The 21,316-nt window shown below is 42.1% G+C and overlaps 1 protein-coding gene across 1 annotated transcript in view; it reads right to left on the bottom strand.

The window, feature by feature from the left end:
* The window catches only part of TTN (titin), a 272,606-nt gene that overhangs the window by 10,037 nt on the left and 241,253 nt on the right, over nt 1-21,316 (bottom strand). Inside the window, exons 279-307 of the mRNA XM_036253264.1 lie at nt 20,935-21,237; nt 20,520-20,816; nt 18,484-18,771; nt 18,073-18,372; nt 17,503-17,805; nt 17,098-17,403; nt 15,218-16,984; nt 14,590-14,883; nt 13,614-13,901; nt 13,197-13,496; nt 11,035-13,101; nt 10,631-10,933; nt 10,212-10,517; nt 9,823-10,113; nt 9,434-9,730; nt 9,000-9,305; nt 7,810-8,115; nt 7,442-7,723; nt 6,666-7,259; nt 6,250-6,540; nt 5,845-6,144; nt 5,095-5,397; nt 4,252-4,554; nt 3,557-4,141; nt 3,127-3,432; nt 2,712-3,011; nt 1,514-2,089; nt 1,099-1,404; nt 1-594 (exon numbers count right to left, since the gene is read on the bottom strand). Coding sequence (XP_036109157.1) covers nt 1-594; nt 1,099-1,404; nt 1,514-2,089; nt 2,712-3,011; nt 3,127-3,432; nt 3,557-4,141; nt 4,252-4,554; nt 5,095-5,397; nt 5,845-6,144; nt 6,250-6,540; nt 6,666-7,259; nt 7,442-7,723; nt 7,810-8,115; nt 9,000-9,305; nt 9,434-9,730; nt 9,823-10,113; nt 10,212-10,517; nt 10,631-10,933; nt 11,035-13,101; nt 13,197-13,496; nt 13,614-13,901; nt 14,590-14,883; nt 15,218-16,984; nt 17,098-17,403; nt 17,503-17,805; nt 18,073-18,372; nt 18,484-18,771; nt 20,520-20,816; nt 20,935-21,237 — 13,062 coding nt within the window. The remainder of the gene's footprint in view (nt 595-1,098; nt 1,405-1,513; nt 2,090-2,711; nt 3,012-3,126; nt 3,433-3,556; nt 4,142-4,251; nt 4,555-5,094; nt 5,398-5,844; nt 6,145-6,249; nt 6,541-6,665; nt 7,260-7,441; nt 7,724-7,809; nt 8,116-8,999; nt 9,306-9,433; nt 9,731-9,822; nt 10,114-10,211; nt 10,518-10,630; nt 10,934-11,034; nt 13,102-13,196; nt 13,497-13,613; nt 13,902-14,589; nt 14,884-15,217; nt 16,985-17,097; nt 17,404-17,502; nt 17,806-18,072; nt 18,373-18,483; nt 18,772-20,519; nt 20,817-20,934; nt 21,238-21,316) is intronic.

The raw sequence follows: 21,316 nt of genomic DNA, 5'->3' as shown, positions 1-21,316 counted from the left end.
CTTCCACTTCTAAGGAGGCAGTGCCAGACACAGATCCCCCTTGGTTGGTAGCTCTGACTTGGTACACTGTGGCATCGTCATCTGTGACACTTGCAATAATGAGCTGATGGTAGCCACCCTTAAATTCTTGAATCCTATACTTTAATCCATCTGCAATGATTTCTTTGCCTTGTCTGTACCATTTCACAACAGGTTTTGGATGGCCGGTCACTTTGCAGACCAAAGTAGCATTGCTCTGATATCTGACATTTAGATTTCGTAGTTCCTCTTTAAAGTGTGGTGCCTGAATCGGGACATCAGATTTTGGAGCGACAGGGTCTGATATTTCACTCCATTCGCTTTCCCCACCTAGGTTTTCACACTTCACACGGAACTCATATTCAAGACCTTCAATAAGGTTTTGCACTGAGAAGACAGTTTCTCGGATTTCTTCTGTTGTCACCGCAATCCATTTATTCTGCTTCTTCTCACGCTTCTCAAGGTAGTAATTTCTAATCTTTGCTCCACCATCACTGGCAGGTGGTTTCCAAGCCACAACACAAGAATCTTTCGTGATAGCAGTAATAGTTGGCTTGCCAGGAGCACTTGGTTTTTCTGTTTAAAACAAACAGACAAAAAGGATTTGAGTCATGAGGTGAAACGAACAGCTTTACTAAAAGGTTATTTAAAAAAAAATTAAATGTTATAAATTCAAAGTTCTATTAAGAACAGCTATTCCAGAAAGATGAATTGATTATTTTATGCTAAGAAACTTATCAAAACACAAAGTTCCTTTTTAAAGATGGGATAGGGTATATGCAGGGGTGAGCAAAAGCAGGCTTATAGTCATGAGCACGTGAAACACAGAGTTTATTCTTGTATTATAGTTTATAAATTATTGTATTATTTTTCCATACAAACAACTGTAAAGCTACTTTTGCCAACCCTATATTTGTCCTTTTACATATGCGAAAATTCCATTTCAGTGAGATAAAGGGTTCCTTTGCTTTACCTAAATCTTTGCCATTTCCTTCGAAATTTATTTCTGTTACGAAGAGTTTTATGTAAAGAATTTTGTTCTATGAAGATTGTCGTGGTTGTACAAGAGGTTGTACTCACCAAATGGACTCTTAATGATCACAACTGAGGGGACCTCTAGAGGGTCACTGATGCCAAAAGTGTTCTGAGCCGAAACCCGGAAGTAGTAGCCAGCATTTTCTGTGAGGTTCACAATTCTACAGGTTGTCACAGAGATGGCCGAAGACACCAATTGCCATTCAGCCCCTTCCTTGGCCTCACATTTCTCTACCACGTAATTGGTGATCCAGGAGCCTCCATCATCCTCCGGTGGTTTCCAGCTGATCACTACCGAGTTCTTTAATAGCGCTTCAATCACAATAGGTCCTGCGGGTTTGTCTGGTTTATCTGTTGGGGGGAAATGTAATAGTAGTGGTTTTTGTAGTGTCTCCCAATATCTTTTTTCCTTAAACACACACACACACACACACACACGCTGAAAGTGAAAATAAAATACCTTGTATTTCCACATCAAGGATGGCATCAACTGTTCCGAAAACATTGCTGAGCTGAACCTTGTATTTCCCAGCATGAGTCTTGCGTTGGACATTCTTCATGACGAGATGAGTGTAGTGCTCAGTGTTTTCAATAGCAGTGTTTTCAGAGTTTTGCACAAGTTTCTGGCCATGGAACCAAGTGATGGCAGGTACTGGACGACCAATGTACATAACATGAAGTCGAAGTGTTGAGCCCACAGCTCCGTAATATTTCTCTTTCAGCGGGTAACCGGGATGGAACTGTGGCGTGGCTTGCAGGAGAAGCTTACTGCTGGTTTCTACCTCTCCAACCTCGTTAGTAGCTATGCAGGTATAAACGCCTTCATCTTCTTGTTCGTCTGTCATTACTGTCAGGGTATGTGTGCGTCCATCTGAAGACATTTTGTACTTCCGGCTCTGTGTGAGCTCCTTACCAAATCGATACCATTTAATGTCAGGAAGAGGCCTTCCAACGATCTGGCATGAGAGCTGAGCAGCTTCACCCAATTTGGTGGTAACATCCGCCATTTCTTTGCGTACTCCTGGGGCCTCTCCCGCTGGAGGACAGGAAAACCATATTAATACATTATTATTATAATCCTTGGGCCTTGTATGTCAGGAATGAATTTATCTTACTAACACTTATTAGAGACCATGATTTACATGAGTCTAATTCTTAAAATCTCTTTGCAGTGATTTTCCTGGGGTCATATGGAAAATAGGGATTCAGTGAGGACATTGTTATGCAGAGTGACTTTTCTCTTTATGATTGGGAGGCATTAATGATGTCCTGTCTAGAGTTTTGGGGAAATAGGAACTCTCTCTAGAAATCTGTAGTATCTTGGCCCTTACTTAGGTTCACTGAAGTTGGGTACATTTGTTGAACCTTCAAGTCTTATTAGGAACTATAAAAAACAAAACAAAACATTGTATTCCAGGGAGATATTGCTCTAGGACTGTGCTCAGTTCACTGAACCTTACATCTACTGAGTTTTGTGCTTGGAATGGCTTCCTTTGGAACCTACCCACCACTCCGTGTGTGCATATGCCAGAGTGATTACTTCCAAACACTTGCTCACCAATAAAGCTTTCTGGAGATCTACTTAGCCTCGAGGAAGAATTCACTGTAACCTGTTACTTGGTTTGTAAATCATAGGCAGAGAACTAACAGCTACTTACATGTTAGTTTCGTCTTTACAGACATAGCAGTTCTTCGAGGTCTGCTAAGCCCAGTCTCATTCTCAGCAAAAACTCTGAATTCATATTCAGTAGCTTCCAGCAAACCCCCTATTGTGAATTGCCTGTCCTTGATGCGTTCCTTATTGCTCTTCTTCCAGGCACTGTCTCCAGACTGTCTATATTCAACCCAGTATCCAAGGATGTCTTTGCCACCATCATATTCAGGTTTCTCCCACTGTAGAGTGACACTATCTTTGGATATTGAAAGAATCTCAAGTTCTCCAGGTTGGCTTGGCTTATCTGAAATATTTTAAAACAATTGAAAAGGGAATCAACAATACTGCTGGAATAAGAGAAGAAGATCCAAGATGGCTTGCCCCTTCGATTTTAACCCCTTCGGAAATTCTCTCCTTACCAAATGGATCTTTGCAAACGACTGGTTCAGAAGCAGGGCTGGTCTCACTTAGGCCAACGTCATTCTGTGCGATGACGCGGAACTGATATTCAGCATCAGGAACAAGCCCCGTGACGGTGTACATTGTAGTTGTTATCTGAGTCTTATTGTGTCTGACCCACTTGTCAGTTGATGTCTCCTTGCGTTCAATGTAGTAACCTGTGACTCGAGAACCACCATCGTCTTTGGGCCGGGACCAGGACAGGCTGACAGAACTCTTGGTCACGTCAAGAATTTCTGGAGGATTGCTTGGAGGCTCTGGAGGATCTAAGGATAGAAATAGAAAACACACATGTATATAGTTCCGAATCTTAGGAGCTGATGGCTTTCATTTCAAAATGAAAGAGCACTGAAAGAGTTTGTGCAATACTGTGGTTGGAAGAGCACTTACTTAGTGGTGTTTTTGGTATGACTGGTTCCTCGGATTTCAAGGGTTTGCTTATGCCAAACTGGTTTTCTGCTGAAACACGGAAGTGGTATTCCACATTTTCTTTGAGGCCTTTTACCACCAGAGATGTACCTCGGACTCTGGAATCAATGGTATACCAGGCAGCTTTAGGCACTTCTCGTCTCTCAAGGATGTAGCCTAGGATGTCAGCACCACCGTCATCGGCAGGGGGTCTCCAACTGACCCTTACAGAGCGAGCCTGTATGTCGTCATACTCGAGTGGCCCTTCTGGAGTGTTGGGATTTCCTATCACCCTGACTTTGATGTAAACAGCCTTCTTGCCACATTTGTTTTCCACAACCAGGTCATAAGTGCCGGAATCATCCCGGACCGCTTCTTTGATTACAAGCTCAGTGTGTGTTTCGGAGGTTGCAATCATGGCGCGCTTGCTAATATCTTGGCCTTCTTTGGTCCATTTACATATTGGGTATGGTTTTCCTTTGATTGGAATGGTAAGTCTGATGACTCCACCTTGTCTTATGAAGACACCTTCCTGGTATCTTTCATCAAGTTCAAAATCAGGAGGTTCTGGGGATAAAGGTAGGGTTACAATGAGCAATTTATTTTTTTGCATGGAGGGGAGAGAAAATAAGTCTTAAAGCAATTATAGCAGAAAGTAAATGACTGCTGTGTCTTACCAAGCATTTCAGTGATTTTGACTGTTCCTGGTACCTCAGCAGGCTCCCCAGGTCCACCAGCGTTACAAGCAAGGACACGGAATCTGTATTCAGCGCCCTGAGGTAGGTGTGTTAGAGTATATTCCCGAATCTTGGTTGGGGTGGTGTTACATTTGGTCCATTCGTGTTGATCTACTTTTTGCATTTCAATCAAGTAGCCTGTGACCTTAGATCCTCCTTCATCTTCTGGAACACTCCAAGCCAGGGAAACTGATGTCCTTGTTGTATCAGTAACTCTTGGGTTTTGTGGCTTTCCTGGAGGAGCTGGGGGATAAGAAAATAACAATAACAAACTTGTTAAAGTTGCTCAAAGTTGCAAATCAACTGTGTTACCTAACAAATCCACTGAGTGTGGGAACATGGACTGTTAGCTTTAGAATATTTTTTGCTTTGTAAAAATCTCACTCATAAGTTAAAAATACTATTAGTTCTTGTTTTTTCCCATTGTCTTACATATGCTTTATTTACAATCACTACTAGTATCTTACATTTATTATCAGTTTTTAAAGTGCTTTCAGAAATATTAACTTGTTTTAACATTTTAACTAGAGTCCCATTTTAAAGAGGGGAAAACAAGCTCAAGAGAAGACTATCAAAGTTATTTGCCAAAAGCTCCTAAGGTCTGGAGTATGGAGGGATGCAACCAAACTTTTTGAATTTCTGGAAATAGCCCATGTTTTGATTGTGGTGATGGTTATACAATAGTACAGCTTTCAAAACTTACAGACTTACACATTTCAGAAGCGTGAATTTTACTACATTAACTTATACCTCAATAAACTTGACTTATACAAAATGTATTACCAATGGGATCCATGGCAACGACGGGTTTGGAAGGACGACTTGGTTTTCCAGTCCCTCTCACATTAATGGCTGTGATGCGGTGTTCATATTCTAAGCCTTCAATAAGGCCAGTGGAACGGTACCGTGTCATTGTCACTGGTACTTTATTTACACGGACCCATCGATCTGCTCTCACTTCTTTGCGCTCCACAATATATCCGGTCACTTGGGAGCCACCATCATCATCTGGTGGATACCAAGTAAGCGTCATGCCATCACGGGAGACATCAAATATCTCCAATGTTTCTGGAGGCCCAGGAACACCTGCAGCAAGACAGAGGTGAACACAGTATGGCAATATGAATAATTTAAAATAAAGACTCATACATCTGTGTAGTGTATGTTACCTTTTAAATGGTATATATGACATCGTTTTCATTTTTCTACTTTTCTTGATGTTCCTCATTTTCTTTAATTTTATAAACACTTATTAAGCATGCAATCTCTATTTTTTTCTTACTTTACCATAGCCAATCTGTCCGTCCTCCCCTCTCTTCCTCTCTTCCATGTATCCTTCCCTCCTCTCCTCTTCTCTTTCATTAAAAAAAAAAATCTAACCATGTTGAAAACTTCTAAGAAAAGGAGGTTTATAAACCTTAGAACACTCTGGGTTAATTTTGTGACCTACTTGTACTTATATTAGGGCATATTAAAAACATTAACATTCAGAATCAGAGGAGGGGAGAATGGAGTAAGGGTCCAAGGACTTACTGATCCTGCTGCGACATTCTATGACCTCAGACTGCAAGTAAGAGCCAATCCCGAAGCGGTTCGTTGCAGCCACGCGGAACACATACTCATTTCCTTCAGTGAGTCTGGTAAACTTAAATGTCGTTCTAGTCACTGATTCAGACACCGGCAACCATCCTGGACGATGGGCATCACGCTGTTCTACCACATAACCGCTCAGTGGAGCACCACCGTCCAATTCAGGTGCTTCCCAGGAAATGGTAACTGAAGTATCATCAATTTCATCAACCTTGATGGGCCCAGTTGGTGGACCAGGCTTGTCTATGAAAGAAAAAGAAATCCCGGAAATTAATTTTCACTTCAAATCAGAATTGGGTGGCTGAACGTCAGCAACGACGTGCGTGTGTCTTTGTTACGCATCCTTACCAAGAATGATGACTTTAATGGTCTCTGAAGTAGTTCCAGTTACATTTTTCAATTCAAGTGTATATTCTCCAGTATCTCTGATTGTTGTTTCACGGATGGTTAATTTTACTACTTTTGTATGAGTTTCAACTGTGATACGCTCTGATGATTCTTTTAGTTTAGAACCAGCAAAGAACCATGAAGCAGCAGGAGGTGGACGTCCAGCGATAGGTATCACCAGCTCTACTGGTCTGCCAGCTGGCACGTGGATGGTCTTTTGAGGCATTGTAGAAAGATCAATGGTTGGCAACACTATGAGAAATAAATTAGGCATTTATTCTTAAGCATTATTTCTAATGACAAAGTATCATTAATTCTGAATGTTTTCTTTATTTTGCTTTACTATTATTGTTATCTTTTGGCGATGTGGCACATACCTCTGAGGTCTTGTACAGTCACGGGGGTGATGATCTCTCGTGGTTCTGACACACCTTTCTCATTCTGTGCCCTTACTCTAAATAAGTACTGTTCACCTTCATTGAGGGAAATGACAGTGTGCTCCAGGACCGTGGGTTTTAAGGTAACAACCTTCATCCATCTGTCAGTCTCAGCTTTGCAAGCCTCAAGAACATACCCAGTGAGCCGGCTACCACCATCATAGAGTGGCTTTTCCCAGGCAAGGGTAACAGTTGATTTGGTGACATCGACCACTTCCAGTTTTGTAGGCACCAAAGGTACTTCTGAGACCAGAACTGCATCAGATGTCTCACAAGGCTCTCCAATGCCATAAATATTTTCTGGCAACACTCTGAAATAGTACATGGTCCCTTCCACAAGTCCAGAAATTCGGTAAGCTGTCTTGCTGCATTTGGTAGTTACTGTTTTGAATGCTCTCATGGCAGCTTCACGCTTCTCAATAATGTAGTTGTTGACTGGTGCACCACCATCAATGGTGGGGATTTCCCAACCAATGGTCACAGAATCTCTGGATACTTCCTTAATTGTCACCGAAGGACAGGGACCAGGAGTATCTAAAGAAGTAGAATGAAAGATCCATCCTTATTTACCTGATTGATTGATAACTTTTTTTTCTTTTGGGCAGGAAAATATACTCAACATAGTTTCTCTCTAGAGAGGTGACCAGTCATAGGTCAAGGGATATCTTTTTAGAGAATCTACTCACAGCATCATCAATTTTCAGACAAATACTTACCGTATACTTTAACGAGGACTGTTGCTGACTTCTTGCCAGATTGATTTTCGGCTTCAATGGTATATTTTCCAGCATCATACCGGTTAACTTTGTCCACAATAAGTAAAGAGTAGCTCTCAGTGGTGTCAATAATTGCCCGGTTTGCAAGGTCAATGCCCTTCTTGCTCCATGTTATGACAGGAGGTGGCCTTCCAGATACGGACACCATCAGGCGCAGTGAGGCCCCGGCTCTGACGGTCACAGTCTTCTTCAAATCATCCGCAAGCTCGAGATCTGGTATTTCTGGGGAGTAAATGTGAAAAACGTAATTAATTCATGAACAGGTGTGATGAGAAAAGAATTCACCTAAAAGTTTACGTGATAGATACCTATTCTTTCCACAGGCTCAATTTCGGCAATTGACTCGCTGTATTCACTCATACCCTTCACATTCACAGCAGCAACTCTGAAGGAATATTTCTGGCTCATTTTAAGCTCTGCTACAGTGAATTCGGTATTTCTTATTGTGGCATTGGTGTGCACGCGGTACCACTGATCAGTGTCCTTCTCTTGCATCTCAAGAACATATCCAATGATGTCAGCACCACCATCATACATGGGCTTGGTCCATGCCAAACTAATGCTGTGCTTGGTGGTATCTACAACTCTTGGAGCAGAAGGTGGTCCAGGGGTATCTGTAGAATTGTGAAAGGAGGATGCAGATATAATACAAATGAGGAAGCCTTGATATTTGTATTTTTGGTTTTCAAGAGTCATAAAGGCATTGTTGTTCTTTGTCCACTCCCACCAAGGTAATCTTTGTGACTGGCCTCTTCTGCTATTACAGGACAGCACTGTCTGCTATCTTCTTCTTCTTTTTATTATTATTTTAAGAAGTAAACTTCTTTGGAAAGGTAGATGTTTCTTTCCTGCTACCTTGGCTAGCTATGCTGTGCTCTAGCTAAGCTCACTGTTTAAAGTATCCATTCTCAGGGACTTGACTTTAGTTGCTCAGCTGTCCCAGGGTTAATATCACCCGTCACCTCTGCAGGTGACACTGAATACAGGAATCTGTTTCTCCTACTTCCCCTATTCATTCCCACTGATTTATTCCTTAGTTCTTGGGCTCTAACTCTACACAGAGATTTGCTAATTCTTTTTGAAGCTCTTATGACAATTATTTTGTTGGATACTTATTAAAGTACTACAAATTATGCTCTGCTAAGCCTCTTCCTAAAAGAGACCTTGTCTCATTTCTTTTCAGCAGCTATTATCACTACAAGTGCATTTTCTCCATTCTTTAGAAGATTTATAAAATACATCCTTTTCATATTGGTAGAAAAATATGCACTTTTCATGAATTGGAAAATACTGCAAATTTTCAGCTGTTGCTAACTTATCCACAGAAGTAGTAGTTACATGTTCTCTGACTTAGGCTATATTTAAAACCCGTCTAATAAGCGTCTGCTTTTCTAGACCAGTCATAAATTCTACAAGTTGATGGAAGTAGCATTTTGGAAAATTATTTGTAATACAGTTTTGAGGGGCATTAGGTTTATGTATGATTCTTGGAACTCACATGACGGTTCTCTGCATGAGATGAAGTTGGACGCCTCGCTGGGTTCACTGTTGCCAGCAGCATTCACTGCGGTCACCCGGAACTGGTAATCACAACCTTCCATCAGGCCGGTCACCTTCAGCCTGGTGTCGTACACCACGTAGTCTTTGTTGACACGTGTCCAACGCAAGCTCTTCTTCTCACGTTTGTCCACCAGGTAGTTGCTGATCTCATTGCCACCATCAGATTCAGGTTTTAGCCATTGAATAATGACGTGCTCTTTGCCAGCCCCAACTTCTTCCGGTATGCCGGGTTGTGATGGAATAGCTGTTTATAGTTTTATGAAGATGAGTATAATCAGAATTGTACCAAGACACTATTGATATGACTGCCCTCCTCTCCCCTGATCCCATTACATTTCAACAACAAAGTTGCTTAACAGTGTTAATACTCACTGAATGAGTTTCTGGCTACAATCGGCTGTGTTTCAGCAGGCACACCAGGGCCGTATTTGTTCACTGCCCGCACTCGGAATAAGTATTCATTGTTCTTGATGAGTCTGGTAACCACGTAGGATAGGGTTGGGCATTCGCCCTCAACAATCACCCAGTTGAGCCTGCTAGTCTCACGTCTTTCCACAATGTAGTGAGTTATTGCTGCTCCTCCATCTTCCTGAGGCAGGCTCCAGGCTAGTGTGCACTTCTCCTCAGTCACTCTGCTGACGGTGAGGTTTCCACATGGGCCAGGGGAATCTGAAACAGGCACATCACGAGCAATGGTGAAGATCTTCCTCCTGCCCACCTTGACAGTGCTATAAAAATAAAAGGACATTTGGCATGCTTACCAAGAACTTTGACCAGGACGGACACGGCCTTGGTCCCGCCGGCGTTCTTCACTGTTAAGGTGTATTTTCCACTGTCACTTCTGTCACAGAACTTGATCACGGCAGTTGCTCGTTTGCCGGTATACTGCAAAGACACCTTTTCGCAGAGATCTAGTTCCTTGTCCCCTTTGGTCCAGATGATTTTGGGTTCAGGTTTGCCACCAACGGCAGCATCAAGAACAAGATCTGAGCCTGCTCTGATGGTAACCAGATCGCCCTGCAATCTGGCATCCAGTTCAGCCTTGGGTGGAGCTGTCATAGGCAAAACAGATGCGAATGAATACATGACAGTTTGTTTCACGTAAATTGTGATCATTTAAAAGGAGAACATTGAGTTTTTTTTTTTTTACCATATTCATCTCGGCAAGTGACGGGGCCTGTCGATTCTGATCCTTTGCTAATTACGCCAGCTGCGTTCTTGGCCAACACGCGGAATTCATAAGTGTCTCCCTCACTGAGAGCAGTCACAGTGAAGAAATTGTCAGATACAATGGTATAGTTGCACTTCAGCCAGCGACCATCTCCAACTTCACTGACTGGTTTACGCTCTATGATGTAGCCCACAACCTTGCTGCCTCCATCATATATTGGGGCAGACCAAATCAGCGACACTGTTGATCTTGTGACATCGGTCACCTCTGGTCTTCCTGGCGGATCTGGAAGGTATACAAAAATAAAGTAAAAAAAACCCAATTCTGATTTCTACGAGTACCAATTATCATAATGATAATAATAATAAACACATGCACTCTTAAATTTTGACACATACCAACTGGGTTTTGAGCCATCATTGGCCTTGAAGCTTCGCTGGCTTTGCTGACACCTGCGGCATTGAGTGCATATGTTCTGAACTGATATTCCAGTCCTTCCACCAAATTGGTCACTTTGTAGTTGCACTCTAGGCATGGCACCTTGTTTTCTTTCACCCAAAGAATGGTGTTACGTTCTTTCTTCTCAACCCAGTAGCCAATGATTTTACTGCCACCGTCATGATAGGGTTCTTCCCAACGAATAGACATGGCACTGGCTGACACGTGGTAGACTTCAGGTCTGGTGGGAGCACTTGGTGGAACTAAATATAAACAAAGGTATCATATATGAATACAAGTTTATAAAACTCAAGGGAAATGCTTAATAATAGAGACTTTGAAGTATGATTTTTCTTTTTCTTACCAAATGGATGCTCAGCAATGACTGGTGCTGATTCTAGAGGCTTGCTGACACCAAATCTGTTCTCTGAACTGACACGGAAAGAATATTCCATGTATTTTGTAAGATGAGTGATTTTAATCTGAGTACGCTTGACACTGGAATTGACAAGCTGCCAAGCTGTTGTACCTGACTCACGCTTTTCAACTATGTAATTAGTAATCTCAGTGCCTCCATCATCTTTAGGTTCAGCCCATGAAAGGACACATGATTCAGCTGAGATGGATGAGACTTCGATGGGGCCGGTTACTGGGCCTGGCCTTCCAATGACCACAACTGTGATGGTAAACGTTTTAACACCAGATGTATTTTCCAGAGTCAAGAAGTATCTTCCAGAGTCACCTCTCATACTGTCTTTTACAGTCAAGGTGGTTCTGTCTTTGGTTGTTGTGATACTCACTCGATCTGTCTCCTTAAGTCTCATTTCTTCCTGCTTCCATGTTACCTTGGGGGTGGGACGACCACCGATTGGCACATCAATGGTAAATGTGCTTCCTGCTTTGCAAGTTATGAGCTGATTGGTAATTCCAGTGAGGTCAGCAGTGGGCTCAATTTGAGGCTCCTTGATAATGACTGAAGAGAAGGCTTCCCTGGGTTCACTGTAGCCAGCATCATTCTTGGCCTTCACACGGAATTCATATTCAGTGTTCTCAACCAGGCGTTCCACTGTGAAAGTCAGCAGTTTGGTGTGACCAGCTTCAACCCAGAAGTCAGATCCCTTTTGTCTCATTTCGAGCAGGTAGCCAGTGATCCGGCTGCCTCCATCATGGTCAGGTTTAAGCCAAGCTAAGACTGCAGAGGATTTGCTTGTGTCAATGACATCAAGTCTCTTTGGTGGAGCAGGCTGTTCTGTGGCTATAACTGGTTCTGGCATTTCATAAGGTTCACCAACACCATACTCATTTTCTGCAGAAACACGGAAATAGTATGGAACTCCTTCTACCAGGTCATTGACCTTGAGGATCTGACGAGTGCATTTTTCACTGATAACCTGCCAGCTACGGCGACTTGCTTCTCGTTTCTCTACCACATAGTGATGGATCCGGGCACCACCATCAAGGAGAGGGACATCCCACATCAGTGTAACAGATCCCCGAGTCACATCCTTGAAGGTAATCGGGCCAGGTGGTCCTGGAGTGTCTAACACCTTGACGGTGAATGTGACTGACTTACTACCACTGCTGTTTTCCACACTAAGGGTGTATTTCCCTGCGTCATTTCTGTTGCAGTTTTCCACGGTGAGGGTGCTGAAGGAGTCTGTTGTATGGATATCGGCCCGAATGCTAAGGTTGGAGTCGGGTTTGCTCCATACAGCTGTAGGAGCTGGTCTACCCTGGTAGGCGATGAAGAGGCGGATACTGGCCCCAGCCCTAACCACATGAGTCTGCTTGAAGTCTGCGTCGATGTCTAACTCAGGAGCTGTTAATCGGTCAACTGCTTTAATTGTGCCAGTCACTTCACAGCTGTCTCCTTTTCCAGCACCATTGATAGCACTAACTCGGAATTTGTATTCTTCACCTGCTTCTAGATCCGTGACTGTGTACCTTGTTTTCACACATGCCTCTGCATTCACCTTGTGCCAGTCTTCCAAGTTGGCTTTGCACATTTCAATAATATACCCAATTATTTCCATGCCTCCATCAAACACCGGCTTAGACCATTCTAAGCTCACAGTTGTCTTTGATGTGTCTGTCACTTTGACCACAGTGGGAGCACTTGGTGGGCTGACTGGGTCTCTACATTTGATTAGTCTTGAGATACCACTGGCAGGTCCTATTCCTGCAGCATTTTCAGCCATGACACGGAATTCATACTCATTGCCCTCTATCAGATTTGTGACTTTGAATCTTGTTTCAGAGATGGGTCGTTTGCTGATCACTTTTACCCATCGTGTGCTTTTCTTTTCTCTCCTTTCAAGGATATAATGTTGAATCTCATTGCCGCCATCTGATTCTGGCCTTGTCCATGTCATGGTAATGCTATTGCCTGTTACGTTACTTGGCTCTGGAATGCCAGGGGCATCAGGAATAGCTGTAATATGAAAACAGAGAAAGAAAACAATTAGACATGTTTGCTTAGAAGTTAATCTTATGACATAGTACCACTTCATAAAAATGGACACTTACTGTATTGTATTTGAGCAACCACTGGGTCAGAATCAAGTGGCCTGCCAACACCAAACTTGTTAACTGCAGAAACACGGAATTGGTATTCATTGCCATTTATTAGTTTAGTGGCAGTATAGGTGTGTGCTTCACATTTATCCTCAATTAGTGCCCAAGAAAGTCTGCTGGTTTCCCGTTTTTCAATGATGTAGTGAGTCACAGGAGCACAGCCATCATTGAGTGGAGCGTCCCACCACAGGGTCATCTTCTCGCCAGTAATATTGGTGAATCTTATCGGCCCAACTACTTTTCCTGGTGTATCTGTAAGAAAAGGGTCCCATAGTTAGTTCCTTTTTCCTTGTCCATTAAAATGCAATCAGACCTGCCTCTAATTCAGGACCTGAAAAATTCAAGATTAAGAAGCTATTTTAGACATACCGTGTACTTTCACTGTAATTTCTGCTTTTGCGGAGCCGGATACATTTTTGGCTTCCACTCTATATATACCACGATGGTCTCGAGTAGCATCTCTAACAAAGAGGCTGGTGGATCCAAGGACATCGGTTATTTCCATATTCATCTTCTTCTCAATTTCTACTTCATCTTTGAACCAAGTCACTCGGGGAACTGGTCGTCCTTGCACCAAAGCTTTAATTCTAAGACTCTCTCCAGCTTTAATAACGAGACCATCGAAGTACTCAGGGCCAAATTCTACTGTTGGTGGAACTATAAAAGAAATAGAAATAATATGTATTAATTTGGCTTAATAATGATACCAATAAACATGGTTTTCATTAGCACCATATCATAAAGCCCGGAAGGATAATGCTCATTCCGTATTACCAAAGGCTATTCTGAAAGTAGGGTTGAACACTGAGAATGTAGACTATGGAGTTAAACCTTTGCATACTGTTAGGTTACCTCTTGTGTTATGTTTGTCATGTTATTAATCTTGCATGGCCATTTATAGAAAGAGAAATGAAACATCTATGGGTCATTTACTTCCTGGTGCTACTGCATGTTCCAGGGAGTTGCTGTCCGAGGCTATCAGCTGCACTCAGCAAGCTGATGACTGCGCTATTGATGTACGCTGCTTCCCAGTGACTTCAGTAAAGGCGGACGGGTATTCTTGATTACAAGTGACTTACATTACAAAGCTAAAACTCATTTTTACTTGCATGCCATTTGTATGATAATGGAGTGAAATAATAGAGTTTTAAAAAGAATTGGTGCCAATTACATTTTTTTCCCCCTCTTCACCTGAAAGGTAGACAATCTAATTCATCACATACCAACCTTGGATAATCTGTGTGAAATGATGATCCTGTTCCCATTTTATAGACCAACGGCCAAAGGTAATTTAAAAAAATGTGAATGCTCTTAGCCTTAGGGGAAATCAGTTGTAAATGCTTACCATTTTCGTCTCTTGTCATAATAATGCCGGAAGACTGGGAAGGAGGACTTATAGTTCCAACGGCATTTCTTGCGATTACTCTGAACTCATATCGATCCCCGGGACTGAGTCCTGTAACTGTGTACTGACATTCACAGACATCAGTAAAGTTGCATCTAACCCAGCGGTCGCTCCCTTGCCGTTTCTCAATGCTATAGGCCACGATCTTACTGCCTCCATCGCGCAATGGTGGGTTCCATTTCAGTGTGATGGTTTCTCGGGTGACGTCAATGTAGTCAGGAGTGCCAGGTGGGTCTAAAAGAGTTATACGGCAGGTAATAATTGCATCATCATTTTGTAATCAACTCTCAATCATCAATCAAAACAAAAAGAAAATGAACAAGTCCCACAAGCTTATTTTAGTCACTAATTTCAATTTTTTGTATCATAGTCTTTATAAAGAACTTTAAATGACTTTATCAGACTGATTTAAAAGTATCCTCCTTGCTTTACTTGACCAGCTCTCTAGTGATAAGAAGATATATATATGAGAAGGCAATACGTGGGAAAAAAGCAGTGTTTGATCTATTTGTTACCAACACATTCAGCTGCTGAATTAAATATATTTGAAAAATACTCAATCACTTACCTACTGGGGAAACAGCTAAGGTAAATTTGCTTGGGTCACTCGGTGAGCTCAGGCCGGCAGAATTTTCAGCAAATACACGGAACTGGTAATCCAAGCCTTCTATTAGTCCAGTAGCTCTGTATTCTCTTCCAGATATTGGTGATGTGTTCACTCTTTGCCAGAGGATACTATTTCTTTCTTTCTTTTCAACATGGAATCCAGTAACTTCTGAACCACCATTATAAACTGGAGCATCCCAAGTTAGTGACATGCCATCAGAAGTCACATTGTATATAACTGGCTTTCCTGGGGGGCCAGGAATCCTGAACTGGTGTTTTGCCACAATAATGTTTGAGACCAGTGGCTGGCTGACTCCGTATCTGTTTTCTGCCCTCACTCTAAATTGGTATTCAGCATCTTTGACTAGATTAGGAACTTTGAAGGTCGTCCTGGCAACACTTGAACACACCATCTTCCAGTTAGTTTGTGAAGCTTCCCGCTTCTCAATGCTGTAACAAGTAATTTCTCCTCCTCCATCATCTTCAGGCACATCCCATGACATGATGACACTGTCAGCTTTGATTTCATCAAATCGAATGGGCCCTTTGGGCTTTGATGGCGGGCCCAGTGTGATGACTGTGATGGGGAATGAGTTTCTACAAACTGCGTTATCAAGAATAACGGTGTATTTCCCTCCATTTTCCTTCTTGGCATTTTTAATACTAAAGGTAATTTTGTTTTCAGTTTTACTGAAGCGAACATTTTCACTTTCTTTCAATGGCAAACCATCTTTCATCCAACTGATGGATGGTTTGGGTTTTCCTTTATAAGGTAATTCGAGGTGCACATTATGGCCAATTCTCACAGTGACTTGTGCCCCAGGGATATCTGACAGGTCAACTTCAGGTGTAATGATAAGTTCTTTCACTGTAACCGGCCCGATAGTGACAGGATCACTCAGTCCTTTCTCATTTTTGGCAGACACTCTGAATTCTAGGACGGACTGTTCCTTAAGTTGGCCAACCTCAATTTCACACGTCTTACTTATGCCAGCATAGGACCATGTTTGTTCTGAAGTCCCTTTCCTTTCCACAACATATTCTGTGATGATGCTACCACCATCAAAGTCAGGCTTGGTCCAGCTCAGGGTGACAGATGTCTTTGTGGAATCTTTCACTGCGAGATCACGTATCGGAGCCGGTACTTCAGCAGCCTTCACTGGTTCTGTGGTTTCACAGGGTTCCCCAATCCCAATTTCATTTTCTGCAAGAACTCTGAAGAAGAATGGAGTTTTCTCTGACAAATCTGTTACCTTAAAGGATGTACTAGAACATTTGTGTGCTACTGCAGACCATGTCCTCTTGGTGGCATCTCTCTTTTGAATGACATAGTTGATGATGGGAGATCCTCCATCAATGAGAGGAGGGTCCCAGAACAGAGTGACTGTGCCTTGAGAAACATGTTTAACCTGCAGTTTCTGGCAGGCGGCTGGCGTATCAAGCACTTTAACACTCACAGTTGAAGACTTGGGTTCACCTACTCCATTTTCTATTGTGAGAACATATTTTCCTGTATCGTTGCGAGTCACTTGAGGAATAGTGAGTAATGAAGACGAATCAGTGTTTTGAATGTTGTATCTGACATCACTGACAAGATTCTTCTCGTCTTTCCTCCATGTGACAGTAGGTGGAGGTCTGCCTTTAAAGGGAATAAATACTTGTACATCTTCACCGGCTTTAGCTATAATGGAGGTTCTGAAAGCCACATCGAGGTCAATCTCTGGTTCCTCTGTAGACATAAAATGGACATATACAATGAATTTTAAAGCAAAAAAAATGAGTGATTTACTGAAGGTACTCTAACAAAAGAATAAAAATGCACTCATACCAGTAGGTACATACCAAGTATATCTTTAGCTTGTGCGGGTTCAGTCATTACTATAGGTTCTCCTTGCCCAGCACAGTTTACAGCAGATACCTGGAAATAGTAATTGACTCCAGGCTTCAGGTTCGATACCACATATTCTGTAGTTCTGACTTCTTCTTTGGTAGACACAACAGTCCATTCCTCTTCCTCTCCTTGTCTCATCTCAACAACATATCCAGTAACAGCACTGCCCCCGTCATAGACGGGTTTGCTCCAGCCAAGAGTGATGGATGATTTGGTTGAATCTGAAATTCTTATCTTAGCCGGTGGGCCTGGAGGATCTGAAATGGCCATTCACAATATAGCAGTTACATAATCATGTACAATTCAGCGACACAAGAAAAGACATGGGTGAAGATGCTGCGTTTACGAGCACTTACCAATAGGATCAGCAGCTTTGTAGAAGTCAGATGGTTCAGAAAATGGGCCCTGTCCAGCAGCATTTACAGCACAAACTCGGTATTGATAGTCACTGTTTTCCGTGAGTCCTGTCACTTTCTGTCTGGTGTCCCGGATAGTCTCCTTCAGGACTTTAAACCATCCTAGACTCTTCTTGTCTCGTTTCTCAAGGTAATAGCCGCTTATTTCACTACCACCATCTGTAACTGGTCTGTTCCAGACAACAGTCATTGAATTCTTGGTAACCTTTGTCACCTCTGGTATGCTCGGAGGCCCCGGAGTAACTATTTAGAAAGAAAAAGGGAAATGAATTCAAAGGATCAACATTGCTGACAAATTCTACCTTTCAATCTTCAAATCTTATCCAAGAATATTAATTTCATTCATTATACTTTCCACCCTGTGAAGAGGATGCTAATGAGAAGAGATGTAATACAAAAGAAAATCAAAGTCATTCCAAGAAATCATTTGCAAGCTAGCAGAATAGCTTATATTTAGCTTTGGAACCTTTGAGGGTCGGATTTCTGTTCTCTAAGGAAATCATGTCTCACCAAATGCATTCTTTGCCACCACTGGATCAGATTCCAGTGGATCACCAATTCCGTATTTGTTCACGGCTCGAACCCGGAAGATGTATTCATTCCCTTTGATAATTTTGGTGGTTGTAATGATGCACTCTTCCAAATTTTCAGACACCATAGACCACACAACACGGCTGGTCTCACGCTTTTCCACGATGAAGTGAGTGATCTTGGCACCACCGTCATCTGCTGGCGGCCTCCAGAGAAGAGTGATCTTTTCAGCAGTGACAGTCTTAAATTCAATTGGACCACCTGGGGGTCCTGGTTTGTCTGTCAAGGGAAGAGCAAAACAATATGTTAGTAATTTTTAAAAGGCTATTATTTAAAATTACTATATTTTAGGCCAACAGAATATGATGTTGGTCTTTATTCAGCACCTACCAAGGATCTGCACTCTGATGGTGGCTGAGGCTGAGCCCATGGCATTCCTTAGTTTTAATTCATAGCTTCCACTGTTAAGGCGACTTGCATCTTTGATGAGTATAGACGCAAGGTCAGTGGTATTTTCGACACACACCAGTGCATTGGTTTGTAATTCTTTATCATCTTTATACCACTCAATTGTAGGCTCAGGCTTTCCAGAAATGCCAGCTCTGAGCTTCACTGAGGTACCTGCTCTGTATTTGACAACTTCTGTATATTCTAGAGGCAAATCAATTACAGGTCCACCTGCAGGAAAAATAGATGATAAATATTTAAAAAATTAAGGGGATGAACAAAATAATTGTGATAACTTCAAAGCAAGGTCACTGGCCTTTATTAAATACACACACACACACACACACACACACAGTGGTTCTAATTCTATTGACCTATTATTTTAAACATTCAAATTTTATGAGCTGCTCTTCTATCCCAAATGGGTAAGAAAGACTGTGAGCAAACCCTGCACTTCACTGACATGGCACTAATTGCACAGGGATTTAAATGCCTTTGAAATGTATTTTAAAGTCTATAAGGTATTTGATTCCCGTGATGAAATGAGAAACGCTAGTGAGAACATCATTGAAAAATAAGCATTACACATTTTCTTTTCATGCTAGGTTTTCCTTCCTCTTCCTCTAACTACCTCCTATTCTTTTTATTTTTCCCTTCCCAGTTTACTGATGTTCAGGTGTGGGTGGTTCATGTCAGACCCTTGAAGTCTGAAGTCTCTACTCAAAGAGCTACCTATTTCACTGGACAGATTTTCTGCCATGCTTTTTAGAACTTTCTTTTCTTTCTTTTTTAAAAATTGAATTTAGAGAGGAGAGAGGAGAGAGAGAGAGAGAGAGAGAGAGAGAGAGAGAGAGAGAGAGAGAGAAAGTGCACGCGAGAGAAACATCGATGTGAGAGAAAAACATCAATTGATTGCCTCCCTCATGCGCCTCAAATGGGGATCAAACCTGCAACATGGGAATGTGCCCTGACCGGGAATTGAACCCGCCACCTTTTGGTGTATGGGATGACACTCCAACTGAGCCACACCCATTAGGGCAGTACTAACGAGGCGGAACCCTTCTTTGCTTTCCAGATCAGGTGAGTTTGGGTATGTTCTGGTTGTAAGGCTGTAGACAGGACTTTTGAGGAACAGAACTAAATCTGAGGCTTCTCAGTCTCATAGATACTGATGCAGTGTCCGCCAATCTTGATTCATAAAGAGCAACCCGGGATTCTCAGCATAAGGATGGGAGTGGACACCATAGAGGCTCCTCCTTGAAAATGGGAAACTTTTAGAAAAAGTATCACAAAGTACCTAACTCTGATGAAATTTTAATTTTAAAATCCCTGTTGAGTTGAACATGCCACTTATTCTCCAGAATGGTCAAGTATGTATATTTTGGACTGACAAGAATGTACAGGGAGTTCTGAAGTTTGTTTGAATTCTCACTCTATCTCTAATGAGCTGTTTGATGTTGGGGAAGTGACATAAGCACTCAAAATGTCAGTTTCTCATCTATAAAATGGGCTAATCCTAGGGCTGTTAGAACTAAGGGAGAGAATTCATGGAAAGTAGCCAGTAAACGTTAGCTGTTGCTAATACTATCATGAACACGTCTGTTTAGTCTTTGACTTATTTAAGAAGAATATTTTCTGGGCATTCAACCATGGTCTTAATTACTGACTCTGATGAATTAAAAAAAGAGAGAGAGAGAGAAAGCACCAACTCATACAACCAAAGAGTCAAAAGGTTGAAATTGGAACGGCCTTTAAATATTCTGTAGTCCAAATCTCTTGTTTACAGTTACATCAAAGGCCTGGGGAGGGTAAAGAATTTCCCCTAGACTCCCAGCTCGTTCTTCCTAAAACTCCCAGATAATTTCTTCTAAAAAATCTAAGCTGCATACTAAAAAGTATTTTATAGATTAGGACCCAACAGATTAAGAAAAACGACTGAGTTCACTGCTGTTGGGATTCAGAGTGTTAACAATGCTTACCATAAGAATCGACGCAGGTAATGGGGCCCACGACCTCGGATGGATTGCTGACGGAACCAACAGCATTTCTAGCAAAGACACGGAATTCATACTGCGAATTCTGAGTCAAGCCAGAGACACTGAATTGAGTCTCGATGACATTGGTGAAGCTGGCTTTGGTCCACCTGCCCTCTGGAATGTCTCGTCTCTCAACAATATAGCCTGTAATCTTGCTGCCTCCATCGAAAGCTGGTGGTTGCCATGAAAGGTTGACAGAATTCTTTGAAATATCAGTGATTCGGACATTTCTGGGTGGCTCTGTGGTAATAACAGAAAGCAGATTAGTAGCAAGCACTAAGTCATCATTATTTTGCTTTGCAGAAATTAGATTTGCATTTTTAAGTAACAGAAGCATCTTTCTATGACAAGTACATACCGCAGGCATCTATGGCTAGGACGGGCTCAGAAGGGTGGCTGGGTTTCCCAACGCCAGCAGCGTTTACTGCACACACTCTGAATTCATAAATAAGTCCAGCACTGATTGTTGTGACTTTGAAGTGAGTTGTGCGGATGACCATTTTGTTGACTTTTTGCCATAAAATACTGTTTCTGTCTTTCATTTCCACGTGGTAGCCTACAACTGCATTGCCTCCATTGGACACCGGCTCATGCCAGCCCACGGTGATGCTTTCTCGAGTAACATTAGTGACCCATGGTGTAGATGGTGGTCCGGGTCTTGCTACAAAAGAGAGAAATGCCATAAGTTAGTACAGATATTTAAAATTTTATTTAATGAAAACCTGGGATCTCTGCAAAAT

The sequence above is a fragment of the Molossus molossus genome, unplaced genomic scaffold (assembly GCF_014108415.1).
Source record: "Molossus molossus isolate mMolMol1 unplaced genomic scaffold, mMolMol1.p scaffold_m16_p_11, whole genome shotgun sequence".
Classification (NCBI taxonomy): Eukaryota; Metazoa; Chordata; class Mammalia; order Chiroptera; family Molossidae; genus Molossus; species Molossus molossus.
The sequence above is the reverse complement of the archived record's forward strand: the minus strand, read 5'-3'. Positions and strand labels throughout refer to the sequence as shown.